Source organism: Daphnia pulex, chromosome 5, assembly GCF_021134715.1.
Source record: "Daphnia pulex isolate KAP4 chromosome 5, ASM2113471v1".
In the NCBI taxonomy this organism is placed as follows: Eukaryota; Metazoa; Arthropoda; class Branchiopoda; order Diplostraca; family Daphniidae; genus Daphnia; species Daphnia pulex.
Window position 1 is genome coordinate 2,123,379 of NC_060021.1, and position 27,174 is coordinate 2,150,552.

The 27,174-nt window shown below is 43.4% G+C and overlaps 2 protein-coding genes and 1 long non-coding RNA gene across 3 annotated transcripts; 1 reads left to right on the plus strand and 2 right to left on the minus strand.

Annotated features, from left to right (window-relative positions):
• Positions 1-3,185: 3,185 nt before the first annotated feature.
• Positions 3,186-3,961, minus strand: LOC124193537 (cAMP-regulated phosphoprotein 21-like). The gene is made up of 2 exons (XM_046587403.1): positions 3,770-3,961; positions 3,186-3,680 (listed from the first exon to the last, which is right to left on the minus strand). Exons 1-2 carry the CDS (start codon positions 3,921-3,923, stop codon positions 3,466-3,468), a joined length of 369 nt encoding a protein of 122 aa, XP_046443359.1. The 5' UTR covers positions 3,924-3,961; the 3' UTR covers positions 3,186-3,465.
• Positions 3,962-7,687: 3,726 nt separating this feature from the next.
• LOC124193839 lies at positions 7,688-12,131 on the plus strand. The gene is made up of 2 exons (XM_046587819.1): positions 7,688-8,894; positions 11,839-12,131. Exons 1-2 carry the CDS (start codon positions 8,296-8,298, stop codon positions 11,903-11,905), a joined length of 666 nt encoding a protein of 221 aa, XP_046443775.1. The 5' UTR covers positions 7,688-8,295; the 3' UTR covers positions 11,906-12,131.
• Positions 12,132-21,767: 9,636 nt separating this feature from the next.
• Positions 21,768-23,003, minus strand: LOC124193403. The gene is made up of 4 exons (XR_006874230.1): positions 22,583-23,003; positions 22,479-22,516; positions 22,019-22,390; positions 21,768-21,947 (listed from the first exon to the last, which is right to left on the minus strand). It is a non-coding gene; the product is annotated as an uncharacterized LOC124193403 (long non-coding RNA).
• Between the last annotated feature and the right edge of the window lie 4,171 nt (positions 23,004-27,174).

Sequence of the window (27,174 nt, forward strand, 5' to 3'; positions counted from 1 at the left end):
TTTTCTAACAGAAATCATATCCAAAGATGGATGTTATTTAAGGATACTGTGTATACACAAACCGGTATTTTCAAGGGACATAAAAATGGTACGTGCGGGGAAGGGGAAATAAGGATAAACATGAAGCATTCCATGGATATGCTGTTTGTATCTCCCTTATCCTTGGGAGTACGCTTCAGTCATATCCATGGTACATCGCTGTGTTAGTAGGGGGGGGGCCATTTGCAACGGAGTTACGACGCGGGGACCATGGACGGCAGATCAGACTTAAATGCACATTCACAGCCTCGAACTCCTCGGCGCCCTGTATGCCCTGCAATCGTTTGTTAAAGATTCACGGGGGCTTTCTGTCAAAATGTATTTGGATAATTCCACGGCGCTATGCTATATTAATAAGGGAGGGGGCACGAAGTCGGCGGGGCTAACTAAGATAGCCAAAACACTGGCAGATTTTTGTGAGCAGCGACAACTCACAATCATAGCGGCTCATTTGGCGGGTGAGCTTAATATCGAAGCGGATAAAGAGTCACGATCCGACACCGATTCGAGCGACTGGAAGTTAGATCAGGTGGTGTTCGGGAAAATTCGGGACATTTGGCACATCGAGATCGACTTGTTTAACTCTCTCTGGAATGCCCAGCTTCCAAAATTGGTTTCATGGCGGCCACAACCTGGGTCGACGGTCGTCAACGCCTTTTCAGTCAATTGGGGGGGGGGGGATTTTGGGCTACGCGTTTCCTCCATTTAATTTAATCCCAAATTGCCTCGAGAAAATTAGGAGGGAATTAGCTAACACCGTTATGGTTTGTCCAGTATGGCCGGCGCAGCCTTGGTTTCCAATTCTGTTGGAACTCACATGCGACGTTCCTCTCCTTCTACATCCGTCCCGACCCTGTTGGTGTCACCCAAAGGCGAGCCACACCCTCTACTGAAAACCGGGGCCTTACAATTAGCCGTTTGGATATTATCCGGAGACAGTTCCGCCGGAAGGGGTTTTCGGAACCATTGGTCAAGCTTCTTGTGGCCAGCAACCGAACTTCAACACTTTCAACATACGAGTCAGCCTGGAGGGGCTGGAGTCATTGGTGTTTTCAACGGGGTGAAAATCCCTTGTCGGTATCTTTAAACTCAGTGTTGGAGTTTTTAGCGCACTTGTACCAATCAGGCAAAGCTTATAGCACTATTAATATCAATCGGTCGATGCTCTCCAAAACAGTTCCGCCTTTCAACGGCAATCCGGTGGGGATTCACCCGCTAGTGAAGAATCTCCTGGACGGGTGCTACAACCTTAACCCCCCAAAACCAAGATATGACTGTACATGGGACCCTAACGCAGTCATTAATTATTTATCGGCGCTCGGCGAAAATCGCAGTCTCGCAATCTCGGTGTTAACGCGAAAAACTGTCATGTTGTTGGCTCTGGCTTCTTTGCTGAGAGTTTCTGAACTGGCCTCCATTAATCTGTCGTCAATAATCTTTTCAAATAGCGGGGTTACGTTTACTCTTTTGAAACCCAGAAAAGCGCAGCACAATGGGCCACTACAATCAATCGTTATCCCGGGTCTTCCGGATTCGGCGTGTTGTCCAGTCGAAGCGGTCAGGGTATACGTCGACAGGACGTCAACCCATCGCAACGATACAAATATTAATTCGCTTTTCATTTCATTTATTTCACCGCATGGGAAAGTTACGGCGAACACCATAAGGGGATGGATACGTTCAGCCCTAGCCTCATCCGGAATTGATACGTCCCTGTTCAAAGCTCACTCCACAAGAGGAGCGGCGGCCTCTAAGGCACTGGCTTTCGGCATGTCAGTCGATCGTATTCTTAAAGCTGGGCATTGGAGTAGCGCGTCTACATTCGGTAGATTTTACCAGAGAGATGCGATAGCGCCGATGACACCAGCAATATTCAATTCGGGTGCGGGGGGTTCGCGCGACCAACTTTAAAATCACCCTTAGGGTCGAAAGTAGTCACTTTCGTCAGTATAATTGGAAATTACCAGAGGGATCGCTCTGCGATCCCGATAGGTAATTATAATTATACTAGAATGAACGAAGTGAGACCCTAAGGGTCTTTATTTCCCCCCCACTCCGCCCTACTTCGTTATTCTTGGGTCGCGCTTGTGTTTCATGTCAGTTCATAGATTTTTTCTTTTTTAATTTGATTTCATCCAGGCGTGGTGCGAACGACAAGCAAGAGTGATGCCAACCACAATTCTCTGTTACCCTACCAAGCAGTCAAGTCATGTTCTTTCCCTTTGAACTAGTTTTGAGCTTTTTTTTGCCCAGTATAACCGTTTTTTTGCCCAAACAACACTTTATTTTTGTTCAGTTTATATATTATTTCCCTTTTCGAAACAGAAAATTTGCCATTTATTATGTTTGACCCACATTTTTCATGAGAAAAAATGATGTTTTTTGTACAAATTGGTTATTCACCCCGGTGTTATTGCAATCGCCAAGTCGGTCCTGAGAAAAAAGTCTGATGAGAGAGGGGCGTTGCAAGGGGCGAGGTAACCTAAGTATTTGTCTTTGAAGAGCTTAAATATAATTCGTCTACGCCCTTAGGGTCTCACTTCGTTCATTCTAGTATAATTATAATTACCTATCGGGATCGCAGAGCGATCCCTCTGGTAATTTCCAATTCATTTACAAGTGTGAAACTCTAATCATTTCTGCTTTTTGACGATCTGATGTATCCGTACAACAGCAGCTGTTACAAGAAGAGGTGGATGCCATTTTTGGGGATTCTGATCGGCCGTGTATTAGGCCTACCGCTCAGGACTTGACTGAGCTCAAATACCTGGAATGCTGCATCAAGGAAACTATGAGGCTCTACCCGAGTATTCCTTTTGTATTGCGCTGCCTGTAAACTTTTGGATAAAAATCGTGTGCCATAATTCTGTCCGCCATGATGTTGGGTGTTGACGTTGTGTTGCTGTTGATAGATACCCGAGGCTCCGTTGACTTGATCACCTCCTCTCATGGCAGCCGCATTGGCCTCGTGCGATGTGCAAGTGGCCGTGTATCCACCAAAACTGTACGACTTTGCCACGGTCGGACTTAAAGTGTTGCCGTAGCCGCCTAGTAAGTCGCGACTATCGAACGAATCCACCTGTCGACGAAATCAAACAATTGTATTAATTTTTAAAATTAATATTACATAAGAAATATTTCCTTGGGAATGCGCATGTTAGTGCGAAGTGCTCCTTGTGTCATCCGCTTTGGCCATCGAAGAGTCTGGATGTCTTCGCTGTTTGTGCGTGAAGTCGTCGGAGTGGCGTAAGCGGAGACGTTGGATTCCGACAGATTTTCCTTCCTTCTGGCTCCCGTAGTAGTGGCTCCTTCGACTGCTGGACAGCAGACTCCTTCTGGGACCAGCGTCACTTGAGGTTGGAAGGCACGGTTCTTTGCTTTGCTGTCCATGCCCAGCACGCAGTCACGCTCTTCCAGGCTCCGACTTCAGATTTCCAACGAACGGGTGAACTTGTTGCCGCCGTTGCTGCTGCTGCCGTTGCTGCTGTGATGGTCGGGTTCCTCGAACGAGACCGTTTCTCTTTTGGGATTCAATTTCCTGTTGGGCTCCTCCGGAAGGACGACATCGTCACGAACATACTCTTTGAATGCGACCTCCGGCAACCGCGTGTGACGCGATTTGCTCACCACCACGCAGTTATCTGTCAACAACCGAACCAAAATTTTCTTATTTTGAATAAGAAAAAAGAAAATTGACAGTCAAGCTAAAATTGTTTTTTTGGTACTGTACCGGATTGGTCGACATTGTGTTCCATGCCAAAGTAAGCGGCGACTTGGTGGACGAGCATTCGGTGATAGGAGGACATGGCCGGAAAGCGTTGACAGGTACGTTTGGTATCTCTAACTAGGGCGATCATGTCCTGTTCGATGCGCAACAACGTCATCCGGTCTTTGTAATTGCGGTGCAAAATAATGATTATTTTAGTAAATTTATGATCATAATAATGATTCCAAAACATTCGCCGACAAAGTAATACATGTATTCTTATTCATTTAACACAAGGTTGGTGGAAAAAAACTTCTTAAACATCAAAAGGGGGAAAAAATAAAAAGATGAGTCTTCTTCATCCAGGGTCCGTTTCCCAGGGACACGTTATTTACATTCATTACGTGTTTTTTTAGCGGCAGAGGGGATATTCTTGACCTGTATTGGTCTTACGTAGACTAAGGGATAATTTCGAGAATTTGCGTGTGTGTTCCTGCTTGGATTTTTGGATGATTGGTTTTTTTTGTCTCTCCAATCGTGGCGAAAATTCTTCTTCATCCATCGACTCATCGACGCCATTGTTGCGTTTTACCGAAGCGGCCGTCACATCGTGAATGATTAAGTGTTCGTTTGGAATCGGAAGCAAGGCTTGGGCGAGCTGGACTGGCTCAGGCGCCTGCTGGTGGTGTTGGTTTTGAATCATATCAACTGGAGCATGCATTGCTCCTTGATTGAATGACCCCTCGAAAGGCTGAATAATGGGAATGGCTGGCTGTTGTTGCTGCTGCTGTTGCTGGGCGTAGAATTGTTGTTGCTGCTGCTCCGTCTGAAAGTGGTGATTTCCGTCCTGCGACTGATTCATGCCCACGTTGGGCTCACTGTTGTGGTGCAGAGCCGGCACCGACCAGGAATTGGCGTTGCGCAATTGAGGCGAGGACGGCCTTGGCCCATCGCCTGCTGTTGTTGCTGGGGGTCGTTGATGTTGGCCAGACTGGGACTGCTGTTGGAATTCATCCGATGCGACTACGGCGGACGATCCCAGTCGACCAGTCGCTCCTGGAACGCCTGTTGTTGCTGCTGCTGTTGTTGTGTCTGGGGCAGAGGTGGTCGACGTTGTTGTTGCTGCTGAACCGGGTCCATCTTGTTGAGAGACATAGTGGAGCGACTCACTTCCGGCCCGGAAGTGAGTCGAGGCTCGGTAGCGAGCCATCAGATACAGGGAATAGGTTGGGGCCAGTCTGAAGACGATTTGCCTCGTGTCTGTTGCGGAAAAAGAGAAAAATTGAATCAAATAACTGACGTAAATTTGCATGAAATTTCCCAGGACTTGCCTAAATTTGGAATGAGAGAGTGGAGAAAGGCATCCTCGACGTCTTCGGGCAGTTCCAAGACGGCCGGGAGGATGGGATGAGTTCCAGGAACGACGACGGGCCCGGCGGGCTGAGGGGGAGGAAATGATGTTGGTTGCATAAATGCGCTTTTTTGCTGCGGCGCTTGAGCGTGTTCCATTGGATTGTAAAGAGATGGAGGCTGTTGGACATTATCCATTCCTCCGCCGTTAGACATCTGTCCGCTTTGCATATTGAACGACCCAAGGGAGGGTGGTAAAGGCTGGTTAAACTGATTTCTAGGAAAACCGCCCTGTTGCGCGTAAGATGACGGAGTGTTGAACTGACCAGTATGTTGGAATATCGCCGAATTCGTTTCTGGTGGCTGGGACATGTAACCCATCTAATTGACTTGCTGGAATTGCGAATTCGACGCAGCGTTGAAATATCCACCAGATCGACCACTGGAAACGCTAGTATCCTGGACGTAAACTCTGTTACGTTGATTCTGTGAGCCCAAGCGCGAAACATTCTTTGTAATTGTGGGAGGATCCATCGTAGCTGCTGCAGGCGGTGGTGGAGCAGGCTGATGATACTGCTGCGAAGGCTTGATGCTTGGACGAGGTTGATGAAATTGCTGCGAAGGCTGGATGCTCGGGGACTGATGACATTGTTGCATATTTTCATTTATTATTTTTTTATTTGTTATTGCCCTTTTCAACAACCGACGAAATGGTTGCAAAGGCTGGGCACCCGGAACTTGGTAAAATTTTTGTACAGGCTGGCCACTTGGAGGTGGTGCAGGTGTATTGGCCGTTGGAGGCATCGAAGTCGCTGCTGTAGGAGATTTGTAAGTACTAGTGGATGTTGCCCAATTATTGCCCTGGAATGGAGTTGTAGGTTTCGTGGGATAGGCTGGCACAGCTGGAGCTGAATTAAATTGATCCTGATGACCGTAATAGCTGTTTGTTAGTGTAGAAGACCTATTAATTCCAACCGATGGGTATCGCTGCAGCGGCCCAGCCTTTTGCTGTTGCGATTCACGAAACAGTTGACGTTCGTAGTCGTTCGCAACCACCGGCACTTCAGGCACTTCAAGCGGGACCCATTTGCTTTTGAAGCTGCTGCTGCTTGGAACCGTCGATGACTTCCTTGTGGTTGCAGATTTCTTTTCCTCTTTTTTTCCTGATTGCAGTTTCCTTTTGGTGCCAGATTTTCCATCCATGTCTCCCATTAATTTTTCGACTTTTGCCTAATTGAAATTAAAGTAATTTGATAAAGTATTTTTTAAAATTATAGACTAAAGATATATTACCTTTAAACTTGCATTAAGAAATACGACAAATTTCTCTTGTCCTGCAATCTCGGCTTTAATCTCTTCTACTGCCATTTGAAACCGTTCATCGGCAAGGAGGTTGACATAATGGTAGAATTGTTCGGTGATGTCTTTGAAATGTCCTGAGTGTACGGTCATTTGGTGATGGTTCAGCGCCTGGGAACTTTTGAATTCTTCAAGATGAGTACAATATTCACAAATTGAATTATTGTATAGTTTCATTTTAGCTTTGGTTATTTTCGAAATTGTATGGATCACTGTTTTCATCTCTTGGATCTTAAGGCTTGGATCCAGCCGATTAATTATCTCTGTGTGAAAAAGTTTATAAAAACACATAATTAATAAATATTTTTAATTAACAATTATACATTAACTATTTTCACCCCCCACCCCGCGGTTTCATTTGTTGTATAGCGTATAAAATACATCGGTTGGGGGCTTTTCTATAATGAGTCGATTTAGGAGCATTGTCTTGCGAGTCACGATTCACGAAGCCTCCAGCTTTTTGCGGCTGTTGCTGGAGATGTAAAAGAACATAGAATACTGCCACTCTCTCCGGCCTGCTAAAAAAAAACAAGTGCTCTCCCAGCTCTGCAAAAAAAAAGAAGAAGAAGCCAAAACATAAAGATGGCTCATTTCATAAAAAAAAGCATGTATAGATCTGGCCTAGATAACAAAGATGGCGTTTAAGAAAAGCTCAGCTTTTTTTTCTAGCTCTCTTTCTTCAGACCAGATTGATAATTACGATCGGATCTACGTATTCAAATGTCTGTCAATATTCCAATCTCTCGCTAAGCTCAATTTTTCCTAGAAATACTACGTCAATTTAAAAATAGATCTGTTTCCTTTAGTGCACAACGGGTCGTCGGTCGATTCGTCAATTCAAAAAAAAAAACTCAAAGGCAAAAAGGAAATCTTTGATTGAAAGTGCCAGGGAAGCCCACAAGTGCTGCCATCATTGACAGACCCACACACACACAGATTTCATAGGCAAGGGCCATGGGTTCCTCCCTAAAATAAAGCCGATTTCGGTGGGTTCTCTATTGAATACCGATAAATCAATAAAACGTAACTAGAAGAGCAGGACAAGTAACGGAAACAGAAAATGGTTAAGTGTGGATGAAGGGGGGAGGGGTCAAAGTTTGCAAATTTAATAGGTTTCCCCCAATTTTCCATCACCACCTTTTTTGCGATTTTAATCAGTCTCACAAGAGGGGTGGTGGTAGGCCGCCGCTATCGTTTGTAACTAGCGCATAATAAAAAAGTTTTGAACAACATTGAACGTGGCAAAGTTTCTGGTTTCTTTTCGATGAAATGAAAAAAAAAATTGGTGGCGGTCGGGGAGGAAGAAAAGAATTATGAGACAAAAAACTCCCGCTCGACTTTAACAGTGTTGACACTTTTATTTACTAGCTTTTCTAAGATAATTTGCAACATCGTCGCCTCCCTAAACCTCAGACCTTTTTTAGCTTTTTCTCATGGAAATTCCTCCCTCTCCTACGCCCACCGTGCAAAGTGAGGGTACGATTTCCATAAACTCTAGAGTAAACGCAATGGACAATAGACAGCCAGCGAGACCTCAGCCTAGGCCCCCACGTTCTCGATCGCGGTCTACATCATCTGATAGAAGAGGACGCCGAGACCGAAGGTACGACAGGGATTGAAGGCGCGACTCGAGGGATCGTAGACGCGACTCAAGAGATCGCAGCGGAAGGCGTCGTTCATCTCAAGATAGACACTGTCATCGCCGAAGCAGATCAAGATCGCGATCATCGCGGCGTGACGGAAGACGTTTCCCGCCTCCCCCAACCGGAGATCCGGAGGTTCCCGCTCCACGACAGATTCTGCCAGTTTCAAAATTCGCGACGGACCAGCTGGCCTCGTGGATGTCGGTGGGACTGCCGGCGACCTCGACTAAGGAGTTGAGGGACACTTTCAACCCGAATTTTGAGGACGCAACTTTCTCCCTGACATGCCCGAAGATGGACGATGTAGTCAAACGGCAGCTTCTGAGGGACAGGAACGGCAAATACATCAATCAGTGGGAGCTGATCTGGAAATTGACTCAACTTAAGGTACTCGATGTGGCCAAACCTTTAATGTCGCTTTGGAATCGCTTCCCGGAGAACTCGGAGGAGGCCGTTATTCTCGAGTCCGCCATTCGTCTCTGGGCGGAAGCGCACTTTTACATTTCAAAGAACCGTAGGTCCAACGTGATGAACAGCGTCTACCCACGTTTTAAAAACCTTCTGAAAGACCCATCTAAGTTTTCGCCGGCGGAAGTGGGCCATCTCTTCGGGCCTTCCTTTACGAGCGCGTTACTTCAGGCGGCAGATGAAGACGCGAAATTACAGAAAGTTGCGGCATCAGGAAGAGGAAAGAGCTTGAAGAAACCTCATCAGCATCCAGCCGAAAAGAGAGCCGAGCAGCAGCCTAGCACATCAAGGCACAAGGATACCGGAGAAAAAATAATCTATCAGACAAGGTATGCAGCAAATCCGGTATCTTTTCCTATTAGTTTAAGCCCCGATTTAGTTGGGGCTAAATAAAGGTGTTTGGCAATGCGTGGCGTGTAATTTCTAAAGACCCCTGGATATTGAGCGTGGTCGAACGGGGTTTTTTCATCGATTTCGTATCCCGACCGTTGCAAAAGACGGAAACACCGGAGAGCGTAATGGGCCAGCAGATGGAAGCGGTGTGCGCTGAAGAGGTGGCCAGCCTACTAAAAAAAGGGGCCATCATTGAAGCTACGGATACTCCGGGATTTTTCAGCAACATCTTCGCGATCCCAAAGAAAAACGGAGGTTTTAGGCCCATTATTAATTTAAGAAATCTAAATAGGCACATCCGTTATGAGCATTTTAAAATGGAGGGCCTTGATGTAGTAAGGAATCTTTTACAAAAAGGGGATTGGTTAGCAAAGCTAGACCTCAAGGACGCTTATTTAACAGTTCCCTTGTGCCACACCCACCAACCTTTTTTACGTTTTCGCTGGAAGGGGACCGCATTCCAATTCACATGTCTGGCCTTTGGCCTTACGCCAGCACCGCGGGCTTTTAAAAAGCTTTTTAAACCGGTGATGGCCGCCCTTCGTTCAAAAGGGGTAAGAGTAGTTATATACCTGGACGACATGTTGTTTCTGAATCAAGATAGGAAAGGGCTTTTGGAGGATGTAGAAATGGCCGTCGAACTCCTTCTGTCGCTCGGTTTTTTGATAAATTGGGATAAATCCCTCATAGAACCTTGCCATTCATTGGAATATTTGGGCATGGTCATTGAAGCCCAGTCCCTCTCCTTCATTTTGCCGGAAGAAAAAAGGATGAAGACGCGGAAGTTATGCGTTCAGGCTCTGGGGAGGATTGGGATTAAGCTGCGAGATTTAGCCAAAGTTATGGGGAATTTCGCCTGGGCCATTCGGCCATCCGTTTCGCCCAGTCTCACTATAGAAAAGTGCAAGGCGAACTCATCCGCGCGTTGAGAAAAAATGACGGGAATTTCGATGGTTTCGTCATTCAAAGGCCGACCTGAATTGGTGGGTGAGTAACATGGACCTATCGGAAGGAAAGGTTTTGTTTCCCGGCGAACCGGATTTAATAATTTTTTCTGATGCTTCTTTGAGTGGATCGGGAGTCTCCTGCAACGGCGTGACAACGAGGGGCCCTTGGACCCCAACAGAAGCCGCCTGTCACATAAACGAGCTTGTGCTCTTGGCCGCCTTTTTCGCCCTCCAATGCTTCACAGCGAAGGCGTCCGACATTTTTGTTTCGTTACAGATGGATAATAGCACGGCGGTGTGCTACGTAAATAAAGGAGGAGGCACGCGTTCTTTTTCACTTACGCGAGTGGCCGGCGAGATTTCGTCTTGGTGCGAAAAACGGCGCATTTCAATTCAAGCGGTGTATTTACCCGGGCATCTTAACACGATTGCAGACAGAGAATCGCGGGCGAAACCAGACTGCAGCGATTGGCTATTGAGCCGAGCAACCTTCCGGAAGCTGAAAGCGCAATGGGATTGCGAAGTAGACCTTTTCGCGACGGCTTGGAACCGACAACTGGAGCGGTTTTATTCCTGGCGGCCACAACCAGGAGCAATGGGGACCGACGCTTTCACCGTGAGCTTGAAAGAATTAAGCGCCTACGCCTTCCCTTCCTTCGGTCTGGTCTCCAGGAGCCTCGCGAAAATCAGGAGGGAGCAAGCATCATTAGTATTGGTGACCCCGTATTGGCCCAGCGCGGCGTGGTTCCCACTCGTTTTGGAGCTAGTGACGGACGTGGCGCTAGTCATGAAGCCGAACGTCGAGTTGCTGACGTCAAGTATCGGAGAACCTCCCCCCCTGCCGTTATGGTTAATCGCATGGAGACTCTGCGGAGACGTTTCACAGGCCAAGGCCTTTCAAGTCCGGTGGTCAACTTACTGTTGGAAGGATCGCGCCGGACCACAAGATCTGCTTACCAGTCCGCCTGGAACCATTGGCACAGTTGGTGCCTCGAGCGCGGTCTGGATTCCGTGTCGGCTGATTTAAATCCCGTTTTAGAGTACCTGACGGAACTGCATGCTGCTGGTTACTCCTACAGCCTTCTGAAAGGGCTTTCAAACCGCAATCCCCCCCGGCCCAGATATGACCGAACATGGGACGTAAGCAAGGTGGTCGATTTGATCGCATCATGGGGTCCTAACGAGAGTTTAGACCTATCGCGGCTTACGCGAAAACTAGCCATGTTATTGGCGCTGGCGACCCTTCTAAGGACGGCCGAGTTGAGCTCAATCTCTTTCGACTTTGTTCAATTTACAGAAGATGGCGCCACCTTCACTCTAGGACGCCCGAGAAAATCCCAGCGCATTGGAGCTTTACAGTCCGTAAAAATAAAAAAGCTGGGCGACCCACTGGTTTGCCCGGTCCACTGCTTAGGCACGTACAGAGCCCTGACGGACGTCTGCCGTACTGAAAGCAACAACGAGCATCTACTCATTGGCCTGATTTCCCCTTTTAAGAACGTATCCGCCAGCACGGTGAGCAGGTGGATTAAGTTAGTACTGAAAGAGGCAGGTTTGGAGGCCATTTTTCCGCCCACTCAACCAGAGGAGCGGCCGCGTCGCGTGCCGTAGCTCAGGGTATCCCGATAGACTCGGTTCTGAGATCAGGCAATTGGGCCGCGGAATCATTATTTACGCGTTTTTATAGACGAGAAGTGCCCCATACCATCGCTTTGACAGAAGCCGTTTTGTCGCAAACTCCATCGCTTTGAATTCACTGTTAAAGTCGAGCGGAAGTTTTTTGTCTCATAATTGCTACAATTGCTCGAGGGATCGCGAAGCCATCCCGCTGAGCAATTCGAATTATGATAAAAAACGAAGAGAGACTTTAACAGTCTCTTCCCACCCTATCTTACCCAGATGTTAAAGTCTTGTTTGCTTGGTGTCAAAACAGGAGCAGAGGAGGAAAGAGCGGCGGTTATGGGCCGGCAGGTGCCGGGAAGGAAGCAGCTAAAAAATAAAGAAGCAGCAACAGAATCACGCAACCCTTTTACCCAACCGGTTACTGGCCATGGAAATATTCAAAAACATTTTTTGTTTGTTCAGTTTGTCTGTTTTTCATTTGTTTCCTTTTGTTTGAAAGATGTACGGTCAGATGTCCCCGTTATCCCCTCTAGTTTTTTTTGACCCGCACTCAGCAGCTTGAAAAAAGTCTGAGGTTTAGGGAGGCGACGATGTCGCAAATTATCTTAGAAAAGCTAGTAAATAAAAGTGTCAACACTGTTAAAGTCTCTCTTCGTTTTTTTATCATAATTCGAATTGCTCAGCGGGATCGCTTCGCGATCCCTTGAGCAATTGTAGCAATTACGTTCTATACTTTTAGTACTGCCATAGGTAGTGGGGAAACACCCAACTACAAAAGGCGGGAATATAAAGAAAAAGAAGAAAACTGAAGAAGAAAAAAACCGGGAATTAAAAGACCCAAAAATCGCGAAGGAGGTTGCAGAGTTGCAAGGAGGTAAAGATATTGTGGAGATGGTGCTGTCGGTCGTAAATTTCTGTCTTGAACATGTGGGCAATATTGCAATAGATGAAGAAGTAGAAGACGAAAGAAGAGATCAAATGAAAACCCCTCAGCATAGGAAGTCGGGAGAAAATATTTTAAACCAACCACGAAAAAAGAAATAAAATCAAAATCAAAAAGGAAAAAGTGGGTGGAAGTGAAAAGGGGAAAAAAAATTTAGATGTAAAACAAGTTTCTGATTACGGGATCCGAGAATCAGCATGAGAACCCACAGAAAAAAAACAAGCTACACTAAACAAACGTTTGTGTAAGGTCGTTGTGTTCGCAAAGCACAACACCGACTCGTCACCCACTGCTGTTGGTTAGCATCCTGCCGTCCGGCCATTGAGCGGCCGGTAGAAGAACCACAAAAAGTCGCCAGCACCGGGATAGAAATTGACTTCATCGGTAGTTCATCGCGTCTTGACCGAATGACATCACCAAAACTTCTCTTCTTGATGATTTCAAATTTAAAAACTCGTGCGACTGTACAGAAGGTCTACAAGATTAAGTTTTTCCGCCGTGTCGATCGGGCAAGAGTGAAACAACGACTGATGTCTGCTGCTGTTGTCGGATATGAACTAGACGACAGTGGGGTGGTGGGGATAGAAAAGCTGGGCGACGAGCACACACACACACGCGCGCGCGCATATAATCGGCTATTGTAGTCGTCAGAAGCAGATCATCACCTATTGCCCATCAATATTTCGATGGAAAATAGTGGCTCTTCTTTATTTCCAAGACTTTCTAACCATCTTCCATCGGCCAAAGGGAGAGAAACGGCCATTGAGAATAGGCCAAAGTGTCATCCATAATTATAACTTTTTCTTTCCATCGGCAAAAGTAAAAGCCAGGGAGAAAAAAAAATAGACATGATGATGGCCGGAGAAATTGATGGGGGGGGACACTAACGGGGCTGGCCCTATCATCAGTTCCGCTGAACTTTGGTAAAAGAGAGAAAAAAAAATACGCCTATAACCCCCTACTCCCCGATAGATTCTCAAATGGAACGCATAACCATAGTCATCCAAATATTTCAGAAGCTCTTCTTCTCCCCCTGACTTTTCTCTCCTTTTCTTTTCACTAGTCACAAGAGTTGTAAATAAAAGATGGCAAACGCGTCTCGAGATCATCTTTTTGCTTTTTTCGTTTGTTGCACACATGACACGTCCCCGCCCCACCAAGAAAAAAGAAACGGAACAAAAACAAAATATTTACCAATCCTACGATAAACTTTTTCTCTTTCTTTTTCTATGTCTTCCATGATTAGTTTTTTCCTGCAATAAGCATCCATTGCTGATGCAACGGACAACCTCTCTGCTACACCCTTCGCTTCACTATCGCTTCCCTATTTAAAAAATTTTAGATAACTTTTAAAATTTACTAGATTATTTCAGATAAAAAATTTACCTGGAATATTAGACGGCATTTCGCAGTCATTTTACCTTGATTGACTTTTGTAATTGAAAACCATTCACTAACTTTTGCCATGGCACCAATAGGTGTGCAAAAACTGACAATGAAATGTTTCACTAGTAATTTTTCAATTACAGATTTCGTTTTGCCAATTTCCTTCCATTGCTTGGTTACCTGTTCAATTTGAATTATAAATTAACAAAATCAAAATCAAAAACAAAATCGAACAAAATTCTTTCAATAGGCCATATATATCCAAAATATTCAAATTTTTATGCGATTTACTCAAGGGGTTGTCAACTCTAATTTTTCTAGAAAATTGCTATTACCACGCACAGTGAAGTAACCCAAAAAGCGCGGTATTCTTGTTAAATTTCCGTACTGTTCCCTCTCTAACCTTTGTCCACAATTCTCTAGCCATTTTTCCAATTTCTCTATGTCAATTTCGTATTCTACCCCTGTTCTTACTTTTCTCCCCTTTTCTATTAGAAAAATTGGAAAAACAGGAAATATTGCAAGATAATACCCCACTTTTTACCAAATTTTCTTTCCTTACTCCTCATTTTTTTACGTCGAAAACGTTGTCAGATTTCACTATCGATGTCCGCGCGGAATTAGAATATGGCTACTTTTGCGTTGCCTGAAGCTTTGAATTGATTTTAATTATTTAAGTTAAGCTTTCTGGGCAGGCATGTGCTCAAATAAGGGAGAGATGAGAATTACAACCGACGATGGAAAAAATAATCTCATATCAGAAGAGTTGGAGGACTTCAAAATTTCGGGTGGAGGGCAGCTACAAATGTAATATTTTTTACAAAAATTAAATCCGTGTGAGAAATCGTTACATGCTGTCAATCTTCCGGTCAATTCACCTCCCTCCAAGCGTTCAAAATGCCACCACAAACATAAAGCTGCGATTTTTTCATCTTGTCCGTCCCACTCCCAAGCTACTTTTCTTCGTGTTGAATTTTCTTCAATCGACGCCAAAGACAGAATATTCCCCAACAAATAATTGTCTTCCAAGGTATTTTTAAAGATGCAATAATCGCCCAGACGCACGGCTTGTTTCCCGACAAATGTAACAAGCGATTTTTGTCGCTCTGCTATGTTGGCAGTTTGCATCCCCCTAGACACCCGGTCATTGCTGAGCCGACGAACACCGGATTCAGCAAACAAAACAATCACACTTTTTTTTACGAGTCTTGGATCCCCATTGCTATTAGGAATATAAGCATACGGTCCGTCCTCAATGTTTTGCGACACAAAGTGTGAATAATCAGTGAATTCCGCTTCTTCGAGGTGCGAAAAAAATATTTGTGCTGTCTTCATCGATCTTCATAGTTATCTTCACATGTGGCGTCGACATGCGACTTCGATTCTAAACTACCTGAGAATAGCAAATAAAAACCCCAAACTAAATTTAGACCCACATTAAGAAAACAAGAAATCGATAATAAAGTTTATACCGAGTGAAGAAAGTTCGGCCTGAACATCCAATTTTGCCTTCGCGACACATTTTTCGATGTCATCTAGCAATGGCAGCTCAGTAGGTATGTGATATTCTTTATTATAGTCAAACGGCCTGGATTGCCGTGGCAATTTCAATCCTCGTATCTGTGCGTCAGTATTCAGCCGCAATAAAGCATCTAGTTTTCGGCAATTGCTGGTCAAAAAATCCTTGCATGTAAAGTTGCATTGAGTTGACTGGAAGGTACTGCAAGATCGAGCGGCTCGGAAAAATTCCTCGCAGCATTGGCTGCTGAAAAGCCAAGGCAAAGAAAGTTCTGGTTTCTTCATTTTGTCCAGCTGCACAATAATTAATATAAGAGAATGCGCACAAATTTCAGCACATAGGTAGGAGTTCGCCGATATGAAGTTTATGTTTACATTATAAGTTGCACTGGACGATAAATGGTAGCGCCATTTACGGAGACCAAATGTCGCATACCACATCATATAGATGCGCTTCAGAGGAGCAATAGTGGTGTCCAACCAACTCAATGTAATGAAGCGCATCAATTTCAAGTAAAAGCGCGTGCTCTCCGAACCTAAGTACATGAATACTAAATTTTCATGGCAAAATGAAATATTTTTATGAAGTAATCCTACAACATATTTTGAAAGAAGCTTATTAATATGGGGTTTGCAAAGCCTCTACACAGCGCCATAGTTCATCTTGTCTTGAAGATTTAAATCTGAGTCCCTTAATAAGTGGCTGCTCTTTAAAGCTGAACTGCGCATTTGATCAAGATGGGTGCAGGAGGCAATTTTATCCCCTATAACCAAAAATTGTTCTCTTTTCAGAAGGCGTGTCCGTAATTTTGCTCCCATATGTATCGCATCCTGCACTGGTATCGCGTCTGTAACAACACCAGCAGCAAACCATTTCCATCTCATTATTAGACCCAAGCTTGGATCATCTACATGCAAATCAACGATAATAAAATAAAAGTTAGGGAATGAAAAGATAGATCTAGCCAACTAGCATTTCAGAAATTATACCTTCTCTATTTTGCGTTGAAGCGCCTTTAGGAAAGCCAAGTTTGAGGGACTGACGCATTATTTTCATTTCTCTAGTGTCCCCGTCTGCAGAATAAGCCAGCACCTTAATCCCCGTGGCCTCGAGTTCCGTCCGAAGAGTTACCAGTCTGTTGTTGACATCGTCACTCGTAAACCTATTGTCTGTTCCGAATGAACAAATTCGCACTGGAGTAGCATTCGGGGCGATTGGTTGAGCCATTACAACCATTACCGAAATCGCACGTTCACATTTTTGGAATATTGAATTAATTTGTGCTGCAGTTTTTGCGATAGACATGCGAAAATCTGGCAGCCCATTACTTTGAATGGGAAGGCTACATCCCACAATTGAATTTAATAGTTTGCTGTACTCGCGATTTCCAACAACGCTTGTAGCGTCTTCCGCGATTGAAACGATAAGCGGCAGATTGTTGTCCAACAAATGATTTTTTAATACTGCCAAATTACGTTGTCCTTCGTGCAATACTGTATAATACTTTTGCAACTTGGTGTGTAAAGAGCTTGGCGAAGGGAAAGCTGGCTTGAAGTTTTCGTACAAAATTTCGTAATGTCTCCGGCCACCGATAATCCAAGCGATCAGGGCATAATTCTCTATAACTTCATCTTTGTGTCGATAGCCTTTTGGATTTCGATTTTTTTGCTTGCGGATTTGTCTGGATATTCTCGTCAATCAATATATTCGTATTCTTAGGCAGCTTAATCAAAGCCGTGTCAGACTTACCGGAGATGGTGAGAGGCTCGGAACTCCTATCCCCGGTGTCTGAAAATCCGTGCAGTGCAAAGGCCGTAAAGGTGATTCACACGGGTTCAAAAGCAAACTATTCTCTATTCGCTGCCGTTTTTCTGCTGGGATTTCCTCGTCTGATTCGTGCACTTCACAGTCATCCGCACTTTCCCTTTCCTTTCTATTTTGGTTGATAGGGGTTAAACAATGTGATGTCGACGGCTGAAGAGAACTTGATGCAGAAGCGCCATCGTTACCACACGAATGAGCTTTTTTTAAATGGCTAACAAACGACGTCATCTTCCAACAGCACATGGAGTCAGTGTAGACCGTAAAAGATTTTGCCGTTGGGTATAATTTGCAAACAATTTTGCGGGTATCTTCGGAAATTTCACAGTCTTCTAGGTTGTATTTTAGTTTGTACGTAGTATTCCGCAGCCACTTGTCTACATAATGCACAATCATTTTATTTGGACCTTTACGTCTACTTGGCTGAATAGTTGGTTGCTGAATTTCTGCCACAGCCTGTGTTATTGTCGAAGATGCTGCAAGTCGCTTTCGACCACTGGCCGTTTTCGAAAGCTTAGCCTCTCTTTCACTCAAAATCTTCTTACATTTGTCAGCGGCCGCAATTATAGAAAATACCTCGCCGGGCATGAAAGAAAACCTTTGTGGCTCAAAACAACATACGTCACCAAACAAGCGTAATTTTTCGTCAGCGGACATCACTTGATGCGGGCCTCACTCGCGAAATGTGACTGTACAGTCTTTTCTAATACGCACACATCTGTAATCATTGACATGGTAGTAATGCACATAAACCCAAGTTTTTTCAAAAGCACTTCAACGTGACTTTTAAAGCAGATGTTGTTTTGTCGCAGAAGTTTATAGACATCTTCAGTCTCATCGTTGGGTATTTCAGTCATTTTCAGAAAAATACTCTACTTGTCTATCTCCTTGCGCTAGTTTTGCTACTGACTCTTTCTTGGTTTTTACCCCTGATCCGCCCCTTTTTCCAGTTTTCTAATAGAAAAATTGCAAATGTTCCGTGGGTTTTCCAAATATCTCCCCTTTCCTTATTTTTTTTACCTTTCCTAACTTTCCTACCCTTTCTCCCAAGTCAAATAATGGCCCTACCCTTTTAACCTTTTTCCAGTTTTCCTTGATTTCCAACGTTGGAAACATCCCTCAAAACTATAAAAAAAACCGAGGGGTATTAGAGTTGACAACCCCTCGGATTTACTCTACGTGACGTTTAATAAAAAACTAATCCGAAATGCCATGATGAATTCTTTCATGGCAAATAGAAGACACTTTTCATTTACACAGAACGACACTTTTTCCACAACACAGAAAGCGAATTATTTGAAAGATTTCTCGGCTATTTGTACAGTGATGATTCAAAAGATCCGCTTCATCTGATTTTTTAAAAATCTGGTCCGCCGAGGTCTTGCCTCCCTGTAATTTGGAATACTCTCAGTGGGATGGGAAAAAACAGCAAAAAATGGTACATCGCATGTTGGAATTTTTTGTTACTGAACGCACGACTTTTGATAGACATTTCTGTAATAACATCGAGCCCATCTTAAGCCTTTTTATTTGTAATGAACACTACGAAATTCATCTAGAAATTTTCTTGGAAAGATTATCTCGATCGGCGTAATATTCTGACGATTCTAATTTTGCGGTTTTACTAAAGATGATCTTTCAGGAATTAAAAAAAAACATTTTGTTCGTGGCCTAATCGGTAAAATGTTGATCATGCTAAACTTACAAACTTCAACGCTTAAAAGACACACTCTATACTGAATCGGCTCTACGGCACAATACTCGTAACAGAACCCGAAGCTTTTCACCCGCGGGATAACGGCCACGCCCAAAAGTCTTGCAACGTCCTTTTTGACTAAAGAAAAGAAGAAGAAGAGGGGATTTTCTATGTAATGAAGCATTCACGTCGAGTCATCAAAGTTGATGTCGACTTTGATGAGCTTCGATGGAACACACCCAAGCCCTTGTTCCTAAAATAGCCGCCTCATTATTACGCCATTAATTTTTGTTTTTTATGTTTTTTTCAAAATATGAACAAATAAAGTGGGCCCGGGAAGAACTGCTGGGCTGTGTAAGCAAAAAAAAAAACAAAAAAAATAGGAGAGAAAAGAGTTGTCAACTATTACTTCCTCCACTTCAAAGCTATTAGAAAGAAAGAAAGATCTTCCTCATTTCTCCATTTTCTGTTCGCTCGACTCGGCAACTTCGTTGACTCGGCAAAAAGTCAAGCGAAGTGCATATTCCATGAAAATTGTTGCGACTATATCCTCGTTGCCCACAATATCTTACACATATATAACCAGGAAACGGGAATATGTACACTCGTACATATATCCCTCACCGAGTCCATTTCCTCTTTTCTTTTCCCTTTTTTTTTCTCTCTTTCTCTTCTAGCTCACAAGGATAAGAGGGGGGCGATTCAATGCGGCTGAGAGTATTTTGTGTGTGTGCGCCCGTTTGTCGATCTCGGGCGGAGGAGTAGCAGCAGCCGGCCGTACCAGGGACTGACACACATATACATATCGCTAGTACAGGATTTCCTGCTCTTGAGAGTTTGTTGTGTAGAAAGAAAGAAGAGAAATCCGGCCCAGAGATGAGAGAGAGAGTAGTGTAGGTTAGAGGTTTTGTTTGTTGCGTGAGTACACCGCGCCACTTTGTGCTCACTCGACGGTTCACCAGACATCAGCAGCTCACGTCAGACTGTTTAAAAAAATGGCGGATTTGTACGTGGATATGCTCCTATTAGTTCATTTCTTCATATTTATATATAGAAGAGACCCTTTAGTTTCTTTCTTTCTTTCTTTCTTTCTTTCTTTCTTTCTTTCTTTCTTTCTTTGGATTTTTTTACACGACTGGAAGATTCCAGGAGTCCTGGGCGGACAGGCCTGGCAGCCCAACTAGATGAAAGATTGAATTTGTGAATGTTTTTCTTGGGTGAAGAAAAATAATACAAAAACACATACGTGGAAGATCCTGGAGAAGGAGGAGCTCAAAGATGAAGAAGAAAAGTTGACGCATCTGGCCGACGGGATAAATCACGCTCCCAACTTTTTCTTCTTTTTTCTTCCTTTTTCATGGGGGAGGAGGAGAGGATGAAACGTACAAACAGATGAAACATATGAGCTGAAACGTGCGGGTTTTCAATCTTCTCGTTATCCCAGCACTCGGTTGTTTTTTTTCTTTTTCTTCTTCTCTCTCCGCGTTCCCTTTCAGTTGTGTGTCACAACCGAAATAAAAAGAAAGAAAACGGGGGCGGAGTTTAAGAAAATAAAGTTACAACGGACGGGCCAGCAGCTCATTTTCCAGACCGAGAGCGTCCGCGTGAGGAATTCCTACGCATTGGAAAAGGCCCTCGAGAGAGAGAGAGAAACAACAAAACCTTCAAAACAATTGCCGAGAAGATACAACAAATCAAAAAAGAAAAAGATAGGAGGTAGAAAAGGAAAACGTTTTCCGAGTTGTTATATTATGCGGAACATGACGAATCACGACACCCTAGCTCTGCTGCCCCGCACGATTGCCATCAGTTGACTTTTTCTTTATTTTCTGGACCCAAGAAAAATAAAAAGGAACCGACACAAGAAAGAAGAGAGAGCGTCGAAACTGAACGTCGAAACTTGTGCAGAGAAATGAAGAAAATATCTATGCTAATTGGGAGCCCAACCTCAAAGAGCTTGGCAATTAACCGCATTCGGCCAAAATGAAAGGTAAAATAAGAGCAAAAAGAAAATGATAATCTTCTGGGAACTTCTTCCCAATTGATTGAAAAGAGAAATGGGCGGAGTCGAAGGTAAAGTAGTTGTAGTAGTGGCAACTAACGTCAAGGTGAAAGAGAGTAGCAAACCCAAAAGAGAAAAGACAAAAAAAAAACAATCACGACCCGAACCATTGGGAGAATTGGAACCGTCAGATGATGAGAAACGAGGAGAGAAACAAAAGCCGCCGATAGTTTTCGGATAAAAAAAACAAAATAAAAAACTACTACCAGAACTACCAATGAAGAAACTCTGAACGAAATGAGAAAACAACAACAACAACAATAACCGAAAAAAAAGTTAATTAAGAGAGCGGGGGTCTGGTTTGTTGGAAAGAAAAAAGAAAACAGACGAGAGAGTGGAGATTACCATCGCTGTGGCAAACACAAAAATGCAAATGGGATGTTAATACGTCTCCAGAAAAAGAAAAAAAAAACTATCAGGATACCCTCCTCCTCCTTTTTTCTTCTTCTTCTTCTTCCAAGTCGGAGGAAAAAAAAGGAGAAAAGATGGATTTTGTATAGAACAGAGAGGGAGGAATCGAACCGGAGGAGCGTGAAGCGGGAGGGGGGCCATGTGTGGCCGTATGTTTTTCCCCATCGATACCCATAAAGTTCTCTGTCCTTAATGGCTCCAACCATTAATCACGATACGGAGGGAGTCTTCGTCTTCTTATTTAAACGGCTTCGAAGCACACCACCACCATTTTCTTCTTCTTCTTTTTGAAGGGGAGAGTTTTATTATACAGAAAATTTGATATTTTTTTTTTATTTTATACATTCTGTATTATTGTTGGACGGAAAGTATACAAGTAAATTATAAATTAGGACAGTATGTTTTGTTCAGACAGTTTTGATTCAATTTTATAAAAACTGATTTTTCCTGGTTTAAATACTTGTTTATAAGATAAAATAAAGAATTGGAAGGTAATTAATTGCTCAAACTTGAGCACTCAATGAAAATCATAAAAAGAAAAATGTGCTTATTTACTTATTGTTGAATTCTTTTCGCTTTGCCTACAAACATCAAAGAATAATGTTAATATAAGCTTTATTAATTATTTGATACCTTAGATGCAGTAAATTACCTCAATAGCTGAAGAAGCAACCTTATCTTTCACCGAACACAAGAAGAACAGTAGAGAAACATACTGCAGTGAATAAAGAGTGAGTTCTGGAAGGAAAAGGAATCATCTTTCATCCAAGGTGCACCAGCGCTAAAAGACGAAATCAGATGAATTTCTTTTAAATCATGTAAAATTATGGCTCAAGATATTTACTTTGCGCAATCGGCAAAGATATTTGGATGCGCCTGGGCAGTGACTACTTTGCATCGATCTTTGCTTTAAAGGCGGCTATTTGACTATCCAGACTCGGGATGAGCATCAAGATGTCAGGCTTAGGAAGATACAATTCACCACTATCTTCAACTGTATAAAGCCTTCGTTCGTCTTTCAAAACTGATGACATTTAGATCCAATATAGAATTATGAAATTTCAAAAAATACAAAAACAGCGAAATAGTTTAATGGGGATTTAGTGATTTACCTAGTACATCGACGCATTTTGAGTCATTAGCCTCCAAACTGCAAACAATCAAAATAATGGAGTTTGAAATCAAGTTAAAGTATTTAAAAAATAAGCTTCTTTACCTTCTTTCAGATGCTAAGACCGGAAAGGGTTCTTTCACCGAGGCAATCACATATTCTTCAGGATGGATGTTCGAACCAGTTCGTCTATTGATGGATTCTCGAAATCAAGATGTTCGTTATTTGAAATCAGGGTCGGTGTCGTAATCGAGATGCTTGTTGTTTGCAACTGGCTTGTAACTGAATTCACTGCCGATGAGGGAAACGCGCAAGTTGGATTTGGTGAAGGCGCTCTACCGGTGTGTTCAGCTGGAGGCGACGGCGTGGAATATCCATAAACAGAATTTGCGAAGACAACAGCAATTTGTTCCTCTTCGCAATGCAAAGCAAATCCACTTTCAATCAAATAATCACTGACGTGGATGTCTTTCTCCTTTGTTGTATCAACCAAAGTCAAAGAGTAGACTAGGAATGAGCGAATGTAGCGAAGCGGTAGCGAGCGAATGTCCGGCTGGTCTGGCAATTAACTAAAATTTTACCTCATTTTGCACCAAAGGATTGATTTTTTTTAAACCCTAAATATTCCTCATAACTGATAGTTGGTGAAACGGTATCATCAACGTCGTCGCTGCTGCACAAATCAACTAATTCCACGGAGCACACCATGTTACTTCCTGACCGAATGATGGCCGTGGATCACTGTGAAGATCACATAGTTCCACTCCTCTTTTAGACAGTGCCAGTTTTCTATTTCTATAATATACTAGTGGTATATTATAGAAATGCATAAACATTTTCTAAAACAAGATCTAAATAAATTTTTTCCTTTACCAAACGTGGTAGCCAAGGCGTTACTGCTACTTTTCACGCCAAAACAAAATGGCAGCGAAAACCGCGAATGAATTGGAGATCGTTGGGGGCGTTGGTTGACAGACAACAGACGAACGATCTTGTCAACGGTCAATCGGTGTCTCGTGCTCTCTTGCTACTACGTCGTGATACTCAACATTCAATTCTAAATTGAACAGTGAATTTTTTTACCAAAGAACAATTGGAAGCTAGAGGTGAATTAAAAAAAAACTATCTCCTATTGATTGGAGTGGTGATGACCACTTGGCTGCAGCATTGAAGGCTAGTAACTGCAAGGACGTGAACGAGATGATGAAAACTTTTCATCAAACAAGTAAGTGTAAAATGTAATTCTATGTCGTCAAATCTTTCAAATTTTTAAAAAACCGGAAATGTATGTCGGTTTGTATTCAACCAAAAATTGAATTGGGTAGATGAGATCTTGGTAGTCCCAGTTTATTGGGAATGGCTGATTCGTTTTTGATTGGCTGATAAGTTTTCCTTCAGGAGATTTTCATCTTCTTTAACCAAATATCGACAGCTTAATTTACTGTTAAACTACTGTTAAACTTAACAATTTGTTTCGACATCGGCGATGGGACTGGTCCTGTTGCAGCGATCGCAAATGGTTCATTCTGCCTTCCGACAAGGAGATGCCGTCCTCGGGGAACTGGCCGAAAGAAAAAGGCCGACGATTTGGGATGGATGCAGTTGGATGATCCGTTGATCAAGGAGACATTGGCTATTTCCTGCATTTCGACAGTGGGTCGAAAGAAACCTCGCTACTTACAGCGTCGACGACGTCGGAGGTCGTCGCCGTTTTGGCGCTATCAACGGCCGGGGTAGTTGGTCGTTGGAGTCGGTTGAATGTAGAGCTAGCTGGGCGGAATGTGTTCTTTTTCACAGGAGCCGCTGTTATTGTCCTCGTGGTCGTCGTGCTGTCATTGCCGCCACGAACGCGGTTGCGGATTTGGTTGTTGAAACGATTGGCGTTGCTGCCGTCGAATCGCGACGGAGTGCGGACGCTCGATGTCGGGGTAGAGAGAAGAGATTATCCATCAAGGTGGCCTGCTCCGTCGACCCCACTGAGGGTTTCACCAATCCGGTTGCTTCTGGTAAACGTCCGGTGCTGGTCAAAGTTGACGTCTGTTTTTTGAATAAAGGTATTCCGTTAGAATCGATAAAAAGAGTTGGAATAATTCATTGTTTATTCATTACCTAATTGGCCACATTTGCTGGCGAATGACAGACGGCAAAGTCGGCGTCTGATTTGCCGGACATGATTGATTCCCGATGAATCCGGTTTTTGACAATGTTGGGATTTTTGTTCAATTTACCTGTCACCCTCATTGACAGATCCACGACCTTTCACGACTGCATTTTTTAGGCTTTTCTTCGCCAGTTAAAGAAATTTGATGAAGTGTGCTTTGTGTTTCCTCGCCCCTATGTAAATTTAATAAATTATGGTTATTTATCGCATAAATTGCTTAAAATATGTATGCGAAGGTAATAACTAAAATTCCTAAATTAGTTTATAGTAACAGGCAATACTGGTCCAATTCCGCGTTTTCCTAAGAATGAAAGTGGCTATCATAAGCCTGATGGTGGCATTATTCCACCGATAGATGTTCAACAAGACGGTTTTGGATTGTGGTGCCAGGATGAGGGGCATCAAGGCAAGGTTTATAACACTACTATGGACATAGACATTTGCCACCCATGCGACGAAACCGGACCTTCCATGAAATCAGTTGTTCCCACCTGGACCTGCCCCCCACTCGAATTGATCAAATGTACTGCCAACGCATTTTTAGTAATTTGTACTACACGCTCATCGACTGGAAGAGCTATTCCCCAAGTTTTTTTCAATAAGTTGAAGGATTCAATCAACGACAATTCCCAGTAAGTAATTTTTAAAACGTTAATTTATTATTCAATTTAAAAAAAATGTGACTTTTTATTATTTCTAGGCTAATTAGAGGATTCTTGCGGGAGCAAACTGGTCTCGAATACAAGATTCACATCATAGAAGAAGTTGCTGCAAACTGATCCATTCTGGCTACCGAAGACTCAATGTTACACCACGACCGTGCTGGCAATGGCGAAGAAGAGTTACATTTGCCGCTGGGATACGCTGCCTCAGTTTTCCAGTATCACTATGCCAAAAATTTGAAGGTGGGGTACATGATGAACTGCCCAGGAGATTACAACAGCAAAATCTCTAACTACGTAAATATTTTCCAATTTATCCTTAATATCCTATTTATTTTATAAAATATTTTCTTCTAAAAAGATAGATAGAGGAGCCTGCCTGTCGAGAAATTAACGACTCTGTTTCGTCTTGTATTTGCACAGACAGAATACAGTGGAGAATTAAACGTGGGAAAGAAAATGAGAGATTAGACGCGCGAGAGAGAGACGGAGCCAACGACCAGTCGATGAGAGAGCAGGACGCGAACTGGCCTTTCTAGAACAAAGCAAGGTTCTAGCAATTAGGGGGTGAGAGAGGGTAGCAAAAAATGAGGGGGGTTACAACGTTGCAACATAAATTTGGGAGGGAAATAATATTTCCGACACTGCCGTTTAGAATATTCTTGTACTCTAGCTCACAAGGTAACCGTACGATTCGGCCAAAAAAATACGATTCGGCCTGGCCGAATAAAAAACAAAGAATTGTGGCCGCTTTTCTGAGTTTTTTATTCGGCCAAGGCCGAATCGTATGAGTGAAAAAATACATTGAAATATACAATTCGGCCAATGCCTTGTTTTTATGTTTTTTATTCGGCCAAAAATGGCGAGTAATTAATTAAAAAATATACCGTTCGGCCAATTGATCAGACTTCTGTCTATTCTTGAATTGAGTGGTGTCCGAATGAGAAATTACTGACTTTGTGCGATTCGGCCAAAAAAAGTTTTAATTTGGCAACCATTATATTGAAGGAGGGAGAAGGCCGGAGGATTGCCGCCAATAATTTGGTCTATAATAGTCAACATTCTAGTTTGAATTTTACTAATTGCCTTGGATGAACACTCGGAACACTCTGAACGTCTATCCTATCGATACACAGGAGCGTATGTGTGTGTGCGGTCCTGCTCGCACACTTTTATCGTTCGACGTTGACTTGGGTGTGTCTTTTGTCGCTGCCGGACGGCCGCTCCTATATATATTTCCGCATCCAGATCCTCTTAAATTCTATGAAAGAAGCGAAGTGGATCCTGATCAAGTACGCAAAATGTCCTCATCGTCATTTTTCCTTTTGTTCAATTGATCGACTGCCTTTACTGGCATAGTTCTATTGCCAATTTCTGATGGGGGGTAATTGAAAGATGATGCGCTAATGATCTCTTTGGGGATTGGCTAATTAAGCTGATTATTCCGCTTCACCTTGCTCTAATTGTGTATATACACCATCGATGACGCTGGGTATTGTAAATTCCCATCCAAAATTGCTACACTTGTTTTCCTAGCCTATTATTACAATTTTGAGCCAGTTAAACTCACCGTGAATACTGGATGTGGATGCGTTGATACTAGTGGCGTCCGTTTGGTTATTGCGGAGGAGTCGAGGCGAATGACTGGTGCCGGATCCGACGGCTGCTGCCATGGAGCCGCATCGCTCATAATGTCGTAGAAGCCCGCCGACGGGACTTGCTGCTGCTGTTGCAAATTGCCGGGAGTTCATCTTCCTCCTTTTGTGCTGTTGACGGCGTCGTCATGGCTCCCGCCTCCTCCTGCCGGATGATAATGAGCGCCGGATATTTTAGTGTTGATGTCTCAACTCGATTTTGGACGACTGCCGCCGCCG